This window comes from Grus americana, chromosome 39 (assembly GCF_028858705.1).
Source record: "Grus americana isolate bGruAme1 chromosome 39, bGruAme1.mat, whole genome shotgun sequence".
In the NCBI taxonomy this organism is placed as follows: Eukaryota; Metazoa; Chordata; class Aves; order Gruiformes; family Gruidae; genus Grus; species Grus americana.
Window position 1 is genome coordinate 250,144 of NC_072890.1, and position 16,767 is coordinate 266,910.

The window sequence follows — 16,767 nt, forward strand, 5'->3', positions numbered from 1 at the left end:
CCCCCGCGCGGGGGGGGGAAGGGGGTGGTGGGGGAGGGGCGTGCGAGCGGAAAGGGCGTGGCCGTGACGTCACTTCCGCGCGCAGACGCCGTCAGCTTCAGGCTCCGGGAAGACGCTGCCGCGTGCGTGGGGGGGAGGGGGGGATCTGTGGGGCAGGGTGTGGGGCTGGGGGGGGATCTGTGGGGCTCGGGGGTGTGGGGGAGGGGCTCTGTGGGGCTGGGGGGGGAGGGGATCTGTGGGGCAGGGCGTGGGGGAGGGGGGATCTGTGGGGCTGGGGGGTGTGGGGGAGGGGCTCTGTGGGGTTGGGGGGAGGAGTCTGTGGGGCAGAGCTGGGGGGGCGGGTGGATTTGGGGGGGGTGAATCTGTGGGGCTCGGGGAATCTATGGGGCGGGGGGGATCTGTGGGGCGGGATGAGTCGTGGGGGGGAATGGAGCTGTGGGGCCGGGGAGGTGTGGGGGGAGGGGATCTGTGGGGCAGGCGGATCTGGGGGGGAGGAATCTGTGGGGCCGGGAGCTCTGTGGGGCTGGGGAATGTGTGGGGCAGGGGAGGGGGTGCAGAGAATCGCTATGGGGCAGAGCCGTGCTATGGGGAAGAGCCGTGCTATGGGGCAGAGCCTCGCCGTGGGTCTGACCCCCATGTGCCCCCCCAGCCCCACGCCGCCGCCATGTCGCGTTTCTTCACCACCGGCTCCGACAGCGAATCGGAATCGTCCGTGTCGGGGGACGAACTGGTGACCAAACCCGTGGGGGGCAACTACAGCAAGTGAGATGTGGGGCAGGGCCGCGCCGTGGGGCAGAGCTGTGGGGCAGAACCGAGCTGTGGGGCAGAACCAGGCTATGGGGCAGAGCTTTACCCAGTGTGGGGCAGGGCCGCACCGTGGGGCAGGGCCGCACCGTGGGGCAGAACTCAGCCGTGGGGCAGAACCCAGTTGTGGGGCAGAGCTGTGGGGCAGAACCAGGCTGTGGGGCAGAACCCAGTTGTGGGGCAGAGCTGTGGGGCAGAACCAGGCCATGGGGTGGAGCTGTGGGGCAGAACCAGGCTGTGGGGCAGAGGTTTACCCAGTGTGGGGCAGGGCCGCATCGTGGGGCAGAACTCAGCTGTGGGGCAGAACCGAGCCGTGGGGCAGAACCAGGCCGTGGGGCAGAACCCAGTTGTGGGGCAGAGCTGTGGGGCAGAACCAGGGTGTGGGGCAGAACCAGGGTGTGGGGCAGGGTCACGCCGTGGGGCAGAACCCAGCTGTGGGGCAGATTTTCAGTCACTGTGGGGCAGAATGTGGCTGTGGGGCAGAATCCGGCTATGGGGCAGAACCCAGCTATGGGGCAGCAGTCCAGTCACTGTGGGGCAGAACACAGCTGTGGGGCAGAACCCAGTTGTGGGGCAGAGCTGTGGGGCAGAACCAGGGTATGGGGCAGAGGTTTACCCAGTGTGGGGCAGGGTCACGCTGTGGGGCAGAACCCAGCTGTGGGGCAGGACCCAGCTATGGGGTAGAGCTCCAGTCACTGTGGGGCAGAACGTGGCCGTGGGGCAGAATCCAACTATGGGGCAGAATGTTGCTGTGGGGCAGAAGTCCCACTGATTGTGGGGCAGCACCCAGCTATGGGGCAGCACCCCTGCTCACTGTGGGGCAGAACGGAGCCGTGGGGCAGAACGCAGCTATGGGGCAGAACCGAGCTGTAGGGCAGAATGTCGCTGTGGGGCAGAACTCCGCTCACTGTGGGGCAGCACCCAGCTATGGGGCAGCACCCAGCCATGGGGCAGAACTCCGCTCACTGTGGGGCAGCACCCAGCTATGGGGCAGCACCCAGCCATGGGGCAGACCCCCATTTCCAGCTCTGGGGCAGAACGTTTCCATGGGGCAACACCCCACATGCCGCGGGGCAGAGTCTCGCCGTGGGGCAGCCCCCTCTTCCCCCCCCCCTCCATCTTCGCTATGGGGCAGCCCCACACCTCCCCCCCCCCCTTTTTTCCCCCCCTCCCCAGACCCATTTTGCTGAGCGAGGATGAGGAGGACACCAAACGCATCGTGCGCAGCGCCAAGGACAAGCGGTGAGAAACTCGCGCCGTGGGGCACGCGCCGTGGGGCTCGGCCCTGCCCGCCGTGGGGCTGACCCCCTAACCCGCCCCGTAGCTTCGAGGAGTTGACGAACCTGATCAAAACGATCCGGAACGCGATGAAGATTCGCGACGTCACCAAGTGCCTCGAGGAATTCGAGCTTTTGGGTCGCGCCTACGGCAAAGCCCGGAGCGTGGTGGACAAGGAGGGCGTCCCCCGCTTCTACGTCCGTATCCTGGCCGACCTGGAGGATTATCTCAACGAGGTGTGGGGCAGGGTGTGGGGCAGGGTGTGGGGTGGGGTGTGGGGCGCGGCAGGGCGGGGGGTGGGGCACAATTTGGGGGAAAGGAGAGGGGGTGCAGCACGATTTGGGTAGAAAAGGGGATGTGGGGTGAGGTGTGGGGTGAGATGTGGGGTGAGATGTGGGGTGGGATGTGGGGTGAGATGTGGGGTGAGATGTGGGGTGGGATGTGGGGTAAGATGTGGGGTGAGATGTGGGGTGGGATGTGGGGTGAGATGTGGGGTGAGATGTGGGGTGGGATGTGGAGTGAGATGTGGGGTGAGATGTGGGGTGAGATGTGGGGTGAGATGTGGGGTGGGATGTGGGGTGAGATGTGGGGTGAGATGTGGGGTGGGATGTGGAGTGAGATGTGGGGCACGGCAGGGCGGGGTGTGGGGCATGATGTGGGGCTCAACTTGGGGGAAAGGAGAGGGGGTGCAGCGCAATTTGGGTAGAAAAGGGGATGTGGGGCGGGGTGTGGGGCAGGGTGGGGGGCAGGGTGTGGGGCAGGGTGTGGGGCACAACCAGGGGGGGGAAAGGAGAGGGGGTGGGGCCCGATTCAGGCGCAAAGGCGGGGTGTGGGGCGGGTTGTGGGTCGCGCCGTGGGTCGCGCCGTGGGGCAGGGCTGAGGGCGGCGCTGCCCCCCAGCTGTGGGAGGACAAGGAGGGGAAGAAGAAGATGAACAAGAACAACGCGAAGGCGCTGAGCACCCTGCGCCAGAAGATCCGCAAGTACAACCGCGACTACGAGGCGCACATCGCCAGCTACAAGCAGGTGTGGGGCGGGGTGTGGGGCGGGGTGTGGGGCGGGGTGGGGTGAGGCGTGGGGCAGGGCGTGGGGCAGGGCGTGGGGCAGAGCGGGGCACAAAGCGGGGCGGGATGTTGGGCAGGGTGCGAGGTGCGATGTGGGGCGCGGAGGAGGGTGTGGGGCGGGGCGTGGGGCAGAGTGGGGTGAGGTGTGGGGCGGGGTGTGGGGCAGAGCGGGGTGAGGTGTGGGGCGCCATGCGGGGCAGGATCTGGGGCGGCGTGTGGGTGGGATGTGGGGCACAGGGGAAGGTGTGGGGCAGGGCGTGGGGCGGTGTGGGGCGGGGTGTGGGGCGGGGTGTGGGGCAGAGCGGGGCACAAGGTGGGGCGCAGCGGGGCGGGATGTTGGGCGGGATGCGAGGTGCGATGTGGGGCGCAGAGGAGAGTGTGGGGCAGGGCGTGGGGCAGAGTGGGGTGAGGTGTGGGGCGGGGTGTGGGGCAGAGCGGGGTGAGGTGTGGGGCGCCATGTGGGGCAGGATCTGGGGCGGTGTGTGGGTGGGATGTGGGGCGCAGGGGAAGGTGTGGGGCGGGGTGCAGGGCAGAGCGGGGCACAGAGAGGGGCGCAGCGGGGCGGGGTGTGAGGCGCGATGTGGGGCGCAGAGGAGGGTGTGGGGCGGGGCGTGGGGTGAGGTGCGGGGCACGATGTGGGGCAGGATCTGGGGCGGTGTGTGGGTGGGATGTGGGGCGCAGGAGAAGGTGTGGGGCAGGGTGTGGGGCAGAGACTGAGATGTGGGGCAGGGTGTGGGGTAGAAGGCAAGCTGTGGGGCAGAGACCAGGATGTGGGGCAGGCTATGGGGCACAGGACAGGATGTGGGGCAGAGACCAGGATGTGGGGCAGGCCGTGGGGTAGGAGGCAGGCTGTGGGGCAGGCTGTGGGGCACGGGACAGGCTGTGGGGCAGGCCGTGGGGCAGGAGGCAAGCTGTGGGGCAGAGGATGGGATGTGGGGCAGGCTGTGGGGCACAGGCCGAGATGTGGGGCAGGCTGTGGGGTACAGGATGAGATGTGGGGCAGGCCATGGGGCAGAGACCAGGATGTGGGGCAGGCCGTGGGGCAGAAGGCAAGCTGTGGGGCAGGGGGCAGGCTGTGGGGCAGGCCATGGGGCACAGGCCGGGATGTGGGGCAGGCCGTGGGGCAGGAGGCAAGCTGTGGGGCAGGCTGTGGGGCAGAGGCCGGGATGTGGGGCAGGCTGTGGGGCACAGGCCGGGCTGTGGGGCAGAAGGCAAGCTGTGGGGCAGGCTGTGGGGCAGAGACCGGGCTGTGGGGCAGGCTGTGGGGCACGGGCCGAGATGTTGGGCAGGCCGTGGGGCAGGAGGCAAGCTGTGGGGCAGGCCGTGGGGCAGAAGGCAAGCTGTGGGGCAGGCCATGGGGCAGAAAGCAGGCTGCGGGGGCTCAGTGGGGCACGCCGTGGGGCACGCCGTGGGGCACGCCGTGGGGCAGCCGGGACCCCATTCCCTCACCGCCCCACGGCGTCGGCGGGCAGAACCCCGAACAGTCGGACGAGGACGAGGAGAAGAGGAGCCGGGATTCGGCAGGTGAGCGCCGTGGGGCGGAAAGAACCCGGTGTGGGGCAGGGATCCCGATTCCAGCCCCACTTTTTCGCCCCACAGCTTCCAGCTCTTCGTCTTCGGAGGAGGAAGAGGACGACGACGTCGGCGGCGCCGCCGTTTTCCTGAAGAAGAAAGACGCCGGCGGCGACTCCCGCGCTCGTTACCTGAAAAAACCGGAGGTGGAGACGGATGGGGGGGGGGGGGGGCAGAGCTATGGGGCGGGTTGACGTGGGGCAGGCCCCCTAAGTGTTTCGCCGTGCCCCACGGCAGGCGGAGGAAGAGGAGGAGGAGGAAGAGGAATCGGACGAGGAGGAAGATTGGGGCTCGTCCGATTCGGAGTCGGATTCGGAATCGGACGAGGACGAGGGGAAATACACGTCGTTGGCTTCCAAGTTCTTAAAAAAGTACGGGGCCCGCCCCATAACTTGTGGGGCGGGAGAAGGGAAAGCGCCGTGGGGCTGGGCGCGCGCCCCCTAAGTTATGGGGCTGTCGGTAGGGACGAAGATAAAAAAGGGGGCGAGAAGAAACGGGAGGAGAAAGCGAAGAAGAAACACGACCGCAAGAGCCGCCGGTACGAGGAGGAAGAGGAGGACAACGAAGGCGGCGAGTGGGAGAAGGTGAAGGGCGGCGTGCCGCTGGTCAAGGTGAGTTGTGGGGCGCGCCGTGGGGCGCGCCGTGGGGCGCGGGTTTCCCCCCCCCCTTTCTTTGTCTAAGCGGAGCGGGTCGGCGCGGTAGGAGAAGCCCAAGATGTTCGCCAAGGGGACGGAGATCACCCCGGCCGTGGTGGTGAAGAAGCTCAACGAGATCCTGCAGGCGCGGGGGAAGAAGGGGACGGATCGGTGAGGGGGGGGGAGGGGTGGGGTGGGGGGAGGGGGGAGGGGGAGGGGGGGTGGGGGAGGAGATGGGGTGGGGGGTGGGGAGGTGGAGGGTGGGAGAAGTGGGGCAGGGAGGTGGGGGGCAGGGAGATGGGGGTGGGGAGATGGGGGTGGGGGGTGGGGAGGTGAGGGGTGGGAGATGTGGGGCAGGGAGTTATGGGGTGGGATCTATGGGGCAGGGAGGTGGGGGGTGGGAGAAGTGGGGCAGGGAGGTGGGGGGCAGGGAGATGGGGGTGGGGAGATGGGGGTGGGGGGTGGGGAGGTGGGGGGTGGGAGCTGTGGGGCAGGGAGCTGGGGGGTGGGGAGGTGGGGGGTGGGAGATGTGGGGCAGGGAGTTATGGGGTGGGATCTATGGGGCAGGAGGTGGGGGGTGGGAGAAGTGGGGTGGGGAGATGGGGGGCAGGGAGATGGGGGTGGGAGATGGGGGATGGGAGATGGGGGGGAGGTGGGGGCAGGGAGGTGGGGGGTGGGGAGATGGGGGGAGATGGGGTGGGGAGGTGGGGGGAAGATGTGGGGCAGGGAGTTATGGGGTGGGAGCTGGGGGGCAGAGAGCTGGGGGGGCGGGAGATGTGGGGCAGAGAGGTGGGGGGTGGGGAGGTGGGAGGTGGGGGATGGGAGATATGGGGCAGGAGCTGTGGGGCGGGAGCTGTGGGGCGGGAGATGTGGGGCAGGGAGCTGTGGGGCGGGAGATGTGGGGCAGGGAGCTGGGGGGTGGGGAGGTGGGCGGGGAGGTGGGGGGCAGGGAGGTGGGGGGTGGGGAGATGGGGGGGTGGGAGATGTGGGGCAGGGAGTTATGGGGTGGGATCTATGGGGCAGGGAGGTGGGGGGCGGGGAGGTGTGGGGTGGGAGATGGGGGAGGTGGGGGTGGGGAGTTGAGGGATTTATGGGGCAGGGAGGTGGGGGGCAGGGAGGTGGGGGGTGGGGAGATGGGGGGGTGGGGGGTGGGAGATGTGGGGCAGGGAGTTATGGGGCGGGATCTATGGGGCAGGAGATGTGGGGCAGGGAGCTGGGGGGGCAGGGAGCTGGGGGGGCGGGGAGGTGGGGGGGAGGTGGGGGGGAGATGTGGGGCAGGGAGTTATGGGGTGGGATCTATGGGGCAGGAGGTGGGGGTGGGAGAAGTGGGGTGGGGAGATGGGGGGGAGGGAGATGGGGTGGGGAGATGGGGGGCAGGGGGGGAGATGGGGGGTGGGGGGAATAGTGAGGTGAGATCTATGGGGCAGGGAGGTGGGGGGTGGGGAGGTGGGGGGCGGGGAGCCGTGGGTCAGGGTGCCGTGGGTCCGGGTGCTGTGGCTCCACGCCGTGGGTCTGGGTGCTGTGGGTCCATACCGTGTGGGTCAGGGTGCCGTGGGTCCGGGTGCCGTGGCTCCACGCCGTGGGTCTGGGTCACGGCCGAGCACCACGTGGGTCTGCCCCACACATCGCCCCCCCGTGCCCCATAGCGCGGCGCAGATCGAGCTGCTGCAGCTGCTGGTGGCCGTGGCCAACGAGAACGGGCTGGGGGTGGCGCTGGAGGTGAAGATCAAGTTCAACATCATCGCCTCGCTCTACGACTACAACCCCAACCTGGCCACCTACATGAAGGTCGGCGGGGGGCGGGGGGATGTGGGGCGGGGGGATGTGGGGCAGGTGGGGATGTGGGGCGGGGGGATGTGGGAGGGGATGTGGGGCGGGGGGATGTGGGGGGGAGGGGATGTGGGGTGGAGGGGATGTGGGAGGGGATGTGGGGCAGGGGGATGTGGGGCGGGGGGGAGATGTGGGGTGGAGGGGATGTGGGGCAGGGGGATGTGGGGTGGGGGGATGTGGGGCAGGGAGGGATGTGGGGCAGGGGGATGTGGGGCGGAGGGGATGTGGGGCGGGGGGTAGATGTGGGGCGGGGGGATGTGGGGCGGGGGGATGTGGGGCAGGGGGAATGTGGGGTGGAGGGGATGTGGGGCGGAGGGGATGTGGGGCGGGGGGATGTGGGGCAGGGGGTAGATGTGGGGCAGGGGGATGTGGGGTGGAGGGGATGTGGGGCGGGGGGATGTGGGGCGGGGAGGGGATGTGGGGCGGGGGGATGTGGGGCGGGGGGATGTGGGGTGGAGGGGATGTGGGGCGGGGGGATGTGGGGCGGGGAGATGTGGGGCGGGGGGATGTGGGGCAGGGGGTAGATGTGGGGCAGGGGGATGTGGGGTGGAGGGGATGTGGGGCGGGGGGATGTGGGGCGGGGAGGGGATGTGGGGCGGGGGGATGTGGAGCGGGGAGATGTGGGGCGGGGGGATGTGGGGTGGAGGGGATGTGGGGTGGAGGGGATGTGGGGCAGGGGGGATGTGGGGCGGGGGAATGTGGGGCGGGGGGATGTGGGGCAGGGGGGATGTGGGGCGGGGGAATGTGGGGCGGGGGGATGTGGGGCAGGGGGGATGTGGGGCGGGGGAATGTGGGGCGGGGGGATGTGGGGTGGAGGGGATGTGGGGCAGGGGGGATGTGGGGCAGGGAGGGGATGTGGGGTGGAGGGGATGTGGGGTGGAGGGGATGCGGGGCAGGGGGGAGATGTGGGGCGGGGGGATGTGGGGTGGAGGGGATGTGGGGCAGGGAGGGGATGTGGGGTGGAGGGGATGTGGGACGGGGGGGGATGTGGGGCAGGGGGGATGTGGGGCGGGGGAGATGTGGGGCGGGGGGGGATGTGGGGCGGGGGGGGATGTGGGGTGGAGGGGATGTGGGGCAGGGGGATGTGGGGGAGGGGATGTGGGGCGGGGGGATGTGGGGTGGAGGGGATGTGGGGTGGAGGGGATGTGGGGTGGAGGGGATGTGGGGCAGGGGGATGTGGGGTGGAGGGGATGTGGGGTGGAGGGGATGTGGGGCGGGGGGATGTGGGGCAGGGGGTAGATGTGGGGCAGGGGGATGTGGGGCGGAACCTGAGCTGTCCCTGCCCCACAGCCCGAGATGTGGCAGAAGTGCCTGGGCTGCATCGAGGAGCTGCTCGACGTTCTCTTCGCCCACCCCGAGATTTTCATCGGCGAGAACGTGCTGGAGGAGTCCGAGAACCTGGCGAACCCCGAGCAGGTTGGGGGGCAGCGCTTGGGGGGCTGGAGGGGGGGGGGGGGGAGTTGGGGGGCTGGGGGGGGGAGTTATGGGGTGGAGAGGGGGAAGTTTGGGGGGTTGGAGGGGAGTTATGGGGCTGGAAAGGGGGGTTATGGGGCTGGGGGGGAGTTTGGGGGGTGGTTGGGGGGGAGTTAGGGGGTGGAGGAGGGAGTTATGGGGCTGGGGGGGTGGTTGGGGGTGGAAGTTATGGGGCTGGGGGGGAGTTATGGGGCTGGAGGGGGGAGTTGGGGGGCTGGGGGGTGGTTGGGGGAAGTTAGGGGGCTGGAGAGGGGAGTTATGGGGTGGAGGGGGGAGTTTGGGGGGTGGTTGGGGGCTGAGGGGGGAGTTGGGGGGCAGTTGGGGGGCTGGAGGGGCAGTTATGGGGCTGGGGGGGAGTTATGGGGTGGAGGGGGGAGTTTGGGGGGGTGGTTGGGGGGCTGGGGGGACTTATGGGGCTGGAGGCGGAGTTATGGGGCTGGAGAGGGGAGTTTGGGGGGCGGTTGGGGGAAGTTGTGGGGCTGGGGGGGAGTTATGGGGGGTGGTTGGGGGGCTGGGGGGGAACTTATGGGGCTGGGAGGGAGTTGTGGGGCTGGAGGGGGGAAGTTGTGGGGCTGGAGGGGGCAGTTATGGGGCTGGGGGGGTTTTGGGGGGTGGTTGGGGGCTGAGGGGGGGAGCTGGGGGGCAGTTGGGGGGCTGGAGGGGCAGTTATGGGGCTGGGAGGGCAGTTATGGGGCTGGAGGAGGGAGCTGGGGGGCAGTTGGGGGGCTGGGGGGGTCACTTATGGGTCAGGGGGCTCAGTTTCGGGTCTGAGGAGCCGTTTGCGCTGGGGGTGGGGGGGACCCTCAGTTATGGGGCAGCCGCGAGATCACTTGTGGGTCTGGCCTGGCCCCGCCCCCTTTTGACCCCACCCCTTTTGGCCCCGCCCCCCCGGCCCCGCCCAGCCCTTCCGCGTCCGCGGGTGCATCCTGACGCTGGTGGAGCGCATGGACGAGGAGTTCACCAAGATCATGCAGAACACCGACCCCCACTCCCAAGGTACCGCCCACTTGTGGGGCACGCCGTGGGGCAGAGAGCACCCCTGACCCCTAAGTGACAGCCCCACACAGTATGTTGGCTACTTATGGGGCACACCGTGGGGCAGAGCGCACCCCCTGATCCCTAAATGATGGCCCCACAGAATATGTCAACCACTTATGGGGCACGCCGTGGGGCAGAGAGCACCCCTGACCCCTAAGTGACAGCCCCACACAATATGTTGGCTACTTATGGGGCACACCGTGGGGCAGAGCGCACCCCCTGACCCCTAAGTGACGGCCCCACAGAATATGTCGACCACTTATGGGGCACGCCGTGGGGCAGAGAGCACCCGTGACCCCTAAGTGATGGCCCCACACAATATGTTGACCATTTATGGGTCACGCTGTGGGGCAGAGAGCACCCCCGACCCCTAAGTGACGGCCCCACAGAATATGTTGACCACTTATGGGTCGCGCCGTGGGGCAGAGAGCACCCCTGACCCCTAAGTGACGGCCCCACAGAATATGTCGACCGCTTATGGGTCACACCATGGGGCAGAGCGCACCCCCTGCCCCCTAAGTGACAGCCTGACACAATGTTGATGACTTATGGGTCGCGCCGTGGGGCAGAACCCCCCCCTGCCCCCTAAGCGACGCCCTCAGAGAATACATTCACTACTTATGGGTCGCGCCGTGGGGCAGAGCGCACCCCCTGACCCCTAAGTGTCACCCCCCGCAATCCACCTGCTTATGGGTCGTGCCGTGGGGCAGAACGCCCTCCCTGCCCCCTAAGTGACACCCTTACGGAATACGCTCACTTATGGGTCGTGCCGTGGGGCAGAGCGCACCCTCTGACCCCTAAGTGTCACCCCCCGCAATCCGCCCGCTTACGGGTTGCGCCGTGGGGCAGAACGCCCTCCTTGCCCCCTAAGTGACAGCCCGACACAATGTTGATGACTTATGGGTCGCGCCATGGGGCAGAACGCCCTCCCTGCTCCCTAAGTGACAGCCCGACACAATGTTGATGACTTCTGGGTCGCGCCATGGGGCACAACGCCCTCCCTGCCCCCTAAGTGACAGCCCGACACAATGTTGATGACTTATGGGTCGCGCCGTGGGGCAGAACGCCCTCCCTGCCCCCTAAGTGACGCCCTTATGGAATACGCTCACTTATGGGTCGCGCTGTGGGGCAAAACACCCCCCTGCCCCCTAAGTGACACTCTCAGAGAATACATTCACCGCTTATGGGTCACGCCGTGGGGCAGAGCGCACCCCCTGACCCCTAAGTGTCACCCCCCGCAATCCACCTGCTTATGGGTCGTGCCGTGGGGCAGAACGCCCTCCCCGCCCCCTAAGTGACAGCCCGACACAATGTTGATGACTTCTGGGTCGCGCCGTGGGGCAGAACGCCCTCCCTGCCCCCTAAGTGACGCCCTTACGGAATACGCTCACTTATGGGTCGCGCCGTGGGGCAGAACACCCCCCTGCCCCCTAAGCGATGCCCTCAGAGAATACATTCACCGCTTATGGGTCGCGCCGTGGGGCAGAGCGCCCTCCCCGCCCCCTAAGTGACAGCCCGACACAATGTTGATGACTTCTGGGTCGCGCCATGGGGCAGAGCGCACCCTCTGACCCCTAAGTGACAGCCCGACACAATGTTGATGACTTATGGGTCGCGCCATGGGGCAGAACACCCTCCTTGCCCCCTAAGTGACAGCCCGACACAATGTTGATGACTTATGGGTCGCGCCGTGGGGCAGAGCGCCCTCCCCGCCCCCTAAGTGACAGCCCGACACAATGTTGATGACTTATGGGTCGCGCCGTGGGGCAGAACGCCCTCCCTGCCCCCTAAGTGACGCCCTTACGGAATACGCTCACTTATGGGTCGCGCCGTGGGGCAGAACACCCCCCTGCCCCCTAAGCGACACCCTCAGAGAATATATTCACCGCTTATGGGTCGCGCCGTGGGGCAGAACGCCCTCCCTGCCCCCTAAGTGACAGCCCGACACAATGTTGATGACTTATGGGTCGCGCCGTGGGGCAGAACGCCCTCCCCGCCCCCTAAGTGACAGCCCGACACAATGTTGATGACTTCTGGGTCGCGCCGTGGGGCAGAGCGCACCCTCCTGCCCCCTAAGTGACGCCCTTACGGAATACGCTCACTTATGGGTCGCGCTGTGGGGCAGAACGCCCTCCCTGACCCCTAAGTGACACCCTTACGGAATACGCTCACTTATGGGTCGCGCCGTGGGGCAAAACACCCCCCTGCCCCCTAAGCGACGCCCTCAGAGAATACATTCACTACTTATGGGTCGCGCCGTGGGGCAGAGCGCACCCTCTGACCCCTAAGTGTCACCCCCCGCAATCCGCCAGCTTACGGGTCGCGCCGTGGGGCAGAACGCCCTCCCTGCCCCCTAAGTGACAGCCCGACACAATGTTGACCACTTATGGGTCGCGCTGTGGGGCAGAACTCCCTCCCCGCCCCCTAAGTGACGCCCTTACAGAATACGCTCACTTATGGGTCGCGCCGTGGGGCAGAACCCCCCCCTGCCCCCTAAGTGACACCCTCAGAGAATACATTCACCGCTTATGGGTCACGCCGTGGGGCAGAGCGCACCCCCTGACCCCTAAGTGTCACCCCCCGCAATCCACCTGCTTATGGGTCGTGCTGTGGGGCAGAACGCCCTCCCTGCCCCCTAAGTGACGCCCTTACGGAATACGCTCACTTATGGGTCGCGCCGTGGGGCAGAACGCCCTCCCCGCCCCCTAAGTCCCTCATCTCGCCCCCTCCCCCTCAGAATACGTCGACCACCTGAAGGACGAATCGCGCGTCTGTGACATCATCGCGCGCCTCCAGCGCTACCTGCAGGAGAAAGGCACGACGGAAGAGCTCTGCCGCGTCTACCTCCGCCGCGTCCTCCACACCTACTACAAATTCGATTACCGGGCTCATCGCCGTGGGGCTGGTGACCCCCAAGTGTGGGGCGGGGCCGGGCAGGAGGAAGAAGAAGAGGAAGATTCGGCGGCGCTGATGGAACGGTTGTGTAAATACGTCTACGCCAAAGACCGCACCGACCGCATCCGCACCTGCGCCATCCTCTGTCACATCTACCACCACGCCCTGCACAGCCGTTGGTACCAGGCCCGTGACCTCATGCTGATGTCACACCTCCAGGATAACATCCAACACGCCGATCCGCCCGTCCAGGTGAGGAAACTCAAAACCGACGGGATGGGGGAGGTTGTCGGCCCCATAAGTGCTATGGGGGAGGTAGCTCCGTGGGGTTGTGGTGACCCCCAAGTGCTCCGTCTGCATCTCCGTGGGCTTCTGGTGACCCCCAAGTGCTCCAGCCCCATCTCCATGGGGTTCCTCTGCCCCACAAGTGCTCCATCTCCATCACTGTGGGGTTCTGGTGACCCCCAAGTGCTCCGTCTGCATCTCCATGGGGTTCTGGTGACCCCCAAGTGCTCCATCTCCATCTCTGTGGGGCTATGGTGACCCCCAAGTCCATCTCCATGGGGTTCTTCTGCCCCACAAGTCCTCCAGGACCATCTCTGTAGGGTTCTGGTGACCCCCAAGTGCTCCATCTGCATCTCCGTGGGGTTCTGGTGACCCCCAAGTCCATCTCCATGGGGTTCCCCTGCCCCACAAGTTCTCCAGGACCATCTCTGTGGGGTTCTGGTGACCCCCAAGTGCTCCAGCCCCATCTCCATGGGGTTCCTCTGCCCCACAAGTCCTCCAGCCCCATCTCCGTGGGGTTCTGGTGACCCCCAAGTGCTCCATCTGCATCTCCGTAGGGTTCTGGTGACCCCCAAGGCCATCTCCATGGGGTTCTGGTGACCCCCAAGTGCTCCAGCCCCATCTCCATGGGGTTCCTCTGCCCCACAAGTCCTCCAGCCCCATCTCCGTGGGGTTCTGGTGACCCCCAAGTGCTCCGTCTGCATCTCCGTAGGGTTCTGGTGACCCCCAAGTCCATCTCCATGGGGTTCCTCTGCCCCACAAGTCCTCCAAGACCATCTCTGTGGGGTTCTGGTGACCCCCAAGCGCTCCATCTGCATCTCCGTAGGGTTCTGGTGACCCCCAAGGCCATCTCCATGGGGTTCTGGTGACCCCCAAGTGCTCCAGCCCCATCTCCATGGGGTTCCTCTGCCCCACAAGTCCTCCAGCCCCATCTCCGTGGGGTTCTGGTGACCCCCAAGTGCTCCGTCTGCATCTCCGTAGGGTTCTGGTGACCCCCAAGTCCATCTCTATGGGGTTCCTCTGCCCCACAAGTCCTCCAAGACCATCTCTGTAGGGTTCTGGTGACCCCCAAGTCCATCTCCATGGGGTTCCCCTGCCCCACAAGTTCTCCAGAACCATCTCTGTGGGGTTCTGGTGACCCCCAAGTGCTCCAGGACCACATCTATGGGGTTCTGCTGACTGCCAAGTCCATCTCCATGGGGTTCCCCTGCCCCACAAGTGCTCCATCTGCATCTCCGTGGGGTTCTGGTGACCCCCAAGTGCTCCATCTCCATCTCCGTAGGGTTCTGGTGACCCCCCCAAGTCCTCCAAGACCATCTCTGTACGGTTCTGGTGACCCCCGAAGTCCATCTCCATGGGGTTCTTCTGCCCCACAAGTCCTCCAGGACCATCTCCGTAGGGTTCTGGTGACCCCCAAGTGCTCCATCTGCATCTCCGTGGGGTTCTGGTGACCCCCAAGTGCTCCATCTCCATCTCCGTAGGGTTCTGGTGACCCCCCCAAGTCCTCCAAGACCATCTCTGTACGGTTCTGGTGACCCCCAAGTCCATCTCTATGGGGTTCCCCTGCCCCACAAGTCCTCCAGGACCATCTCCATGCAGTTCTGGTGACCCCCAAGTGCTCCATCTCCATGGGGTTCTGGTGACCCCCCAAGTCCATCTCCATGGGGTTCCTCTGCCCCCCAAATTCTCTGTCTCCATGGGGTTCCTCTGCCCCCCAAGTCCATCTCCATGGGGTTCCTCTGCCCCACAAATCCTCCAGGGCCATTTCCATGGTGTTCTTGCGACCCCCCCAAGTCCTCCAGCACCATCACTATGGGGTTCCAAGTGCTCCAGAACCATCTCCATGGGTTTCTGGTGACCCCCAAGTCTTCCATCGCCATGTCCATGGGGTTCTTCAAGTTCTCCAGGACCATTTCCATGGGGTTATGGAGACCCCCAAGGTCTCCATGTCTATCTCCATGGGGTTCCAGTTCCTCCAGGACCATCTCCATGGGGTTCCTCTTCCTCCCAAGTCCTCTAGGGCCATCTCCATGGGGTTGCAACTCCTCCACCGCCATCTCCATGGGGTTCCTCTGCCTCCCAACTCCTCCACCGCCATCTCCATGGGGTTCCAAGTCCTCCAGGACCATCTCCATGGGGTTCCTCTGCCTCCCAAGTCCTCTAGGGCCATCTCCATGGGGTTCCAACTCCTCCACCACCATCTCCATGGGGTTCCAAGTCCTCCAGGACCATCTCCATGGGGTTCCTCTGCCTCCCAACTCCTCCACCGCCATCTCCATGGGGTTCCAAGTCCTCCAGGACCATCTCCATGGGGTTCCTCTGCCCCCCCGAGTCCTCCACCGTCACCTCCACGGGGTTCCCACGATGTCTCCACCTCCGAGGCCCCCCCCACCCACTCACCCACCCACTGACCCCTCCCTCCTCCTCCAGATCCTTTACAACCGCACCATGGTCCAACTCGGCATCTGCGCTTTCCGCGAGGGTCTGATCAAAGACGCCCACAACGCCCTGTTGGACATCCAATCCTCCGGTCGCGCCAAGGAACTTCTAGGTCAAGGTCTTCTCCTACGAAGCCTTCAAGAACGTAATCCGGAACAGGAGAAGGTGGAGAAGAGACGTCAGGTCCCGTTCCACATGCACGTCAACTTGGAGCTCTTGGAATGCGTCTACTTGGTGGCCGCCATGTTGTTGGAGATCCCCTACATGGCGGCCCACGAGTTCGACGCCCGACGGAGGATGATCAGCAAGCAGTTCCACCACCAGTTGCGCGTCGGGGAGAGACAACCTCTTCTCGGTGTGGGGCGGGGGGACCTCTTTTTTTTTTTTTTCTCCTCGGTTGACCCAAAATTTTCTTCTCCACCCCCTCCTCTAAGCGATTCTTCTTCTCCCCGTAGGGCCACCGGAATCCATGAGGGAACACGTGGTGGCCGCTTCCAAGGCGATGAAGATGGGCGATTGGCGAACCTGCCATCGCTTCGTGGTCAACGAGAAGATGAACGGGAAGGTGTGGGACCTCTTCCCCGAGGCCGATAAAGTCCGCGCCATGTTGGTCAGGTGGGCGGAGACGTAGAAAAGGGGGGTGGGGTCAAGAGGGGGGGTGGGGTCAAGCGTTGACCCCGCCCCTTCCATCCCGCGTCCCCCAGGAAGATCCAGGAGGAATCGCTGCGGACGTATCTCTTCACCTACAGCAGCGTCTACGACTCCATCAGGTGAGGGGCGGGGCTTGAGGGGGTGGGGGGAGGGGCTTGGGGTGGGGGGAGGGGTTTGGGGTGGGGGGAGGGGCTTGGCCGACTCCTCCCCCTTCCCCCCGCCGCAGCATGGAGATCCTGGCGGACATGTTCGAGCTGGACCTGCCGACGGTGCACAGCATCATCAGCAAGATGATCATTAACGAGGAGCTGATGGTGAGCGCCGCGACGGGCGGGGCAACGGGGCGGGGCGCGAAGGGGGAGGGCGGGGTTTAAACCTCCCCCCCTCCCCCCAGGCGTCTCTCGACCAACCGACGCAGACGGTGATGATGCATCGGACGGAACCGACGGCGCAACAGAACCTGGCGCTCCAATTGGCCGAGAAGTTGGGGAACCTCGTCGAGAATAACGAGCGCGTCTTCGATCACAAGCAAGGTTCCTACGGCGGTTACTTCCGAGGTCGGCCACGCCCCCTTCCCCCCATCCCCTCCCCCCCCCAAAAAAAAGCCCCGCCCCCCCCCCCCCCCACATCTCACCCCACCCCCCCTTTCGTCCCCTGCCCCCGCAGATCAGAAAGATGGCTACCGCAAAGGAGACGGCGGCTACTTGCGTCGCGGCGGTTACCGCCAACAAGAACGCGGCTCCAACTACTGAGCCCCGCCCCGCCGCGATGATGTAATAAATCATCCGCTCGCCACCGACTCGC

At 66.2% G+C, this 16,767-nt stretch overlaps 1 protein-coding gene across 1 annotated transcript; it reads left to right on the forward strand.

Moving 5' to 3' along the window:
- Nucleotides 1-40: 40 nt before the first annotated feature.
- LOC129198994 (eukaryotic translation initiation factor 3 subunit C-like) lies at nt 41-16,758 on the forward strand. Its single transcript, XM_054808687.1, has 20 exons — nt 41-122; nt 650-762; nt 1,981-2,046; nt 2,129-2,318; nt 2,982-3,107; nt 4,618-4,669; nt 4,745-4,863; nt 4,955-5,088; nt 5,181-5,328; nt 5,420-5,523; nt 6,999-7,140; nt 8,473-8,598; nt 9,558-9,651; nt 12,431-12,840; nt 15,304-15,667; nt 15,768-15,927; nt 16,017-16,082; nt 16,190-16,277; nt 16,358-16,520; nt 16,630-16,758. Exons 2-20 carry the CDS (start codon nt 665-667, stop codon nt 16,713-16,715), a joined length of 2,736 nt encoding a protein of 911 aa, XP_054664662.1. The 5' UTR covers nt 41-122; nt 650-664; the 3' UTR covers nt 16,716-16,758.
- The last annotated feature ends 9 nt before the right edge of the window (nt 16,759-16,767 follow it).

Coding starts and splice junctions, on each gene's coding strand:
- LOC129198994 (XM_054808687.1), top strand. CDS start 665: ATGTCGCGTTTCTTCACCACCGGCTCCGACAGCGAATCGGAATCGTCC. Junction 5,329..5,419: donor GCGGCGTGCCGCTGGTCAAG/GTGAGTTGTGGG, acceptor TCGGCGCGGTAG/GAGAAGCCCAAGATGTTCGC. Junction 16,278..16,357: donor TCATTAACGAGGAGCTGATG/GTGAGCGCCGCG, acceptor CCCTCCCCCCAG/GCGTCTCTCGACCAACCGAC.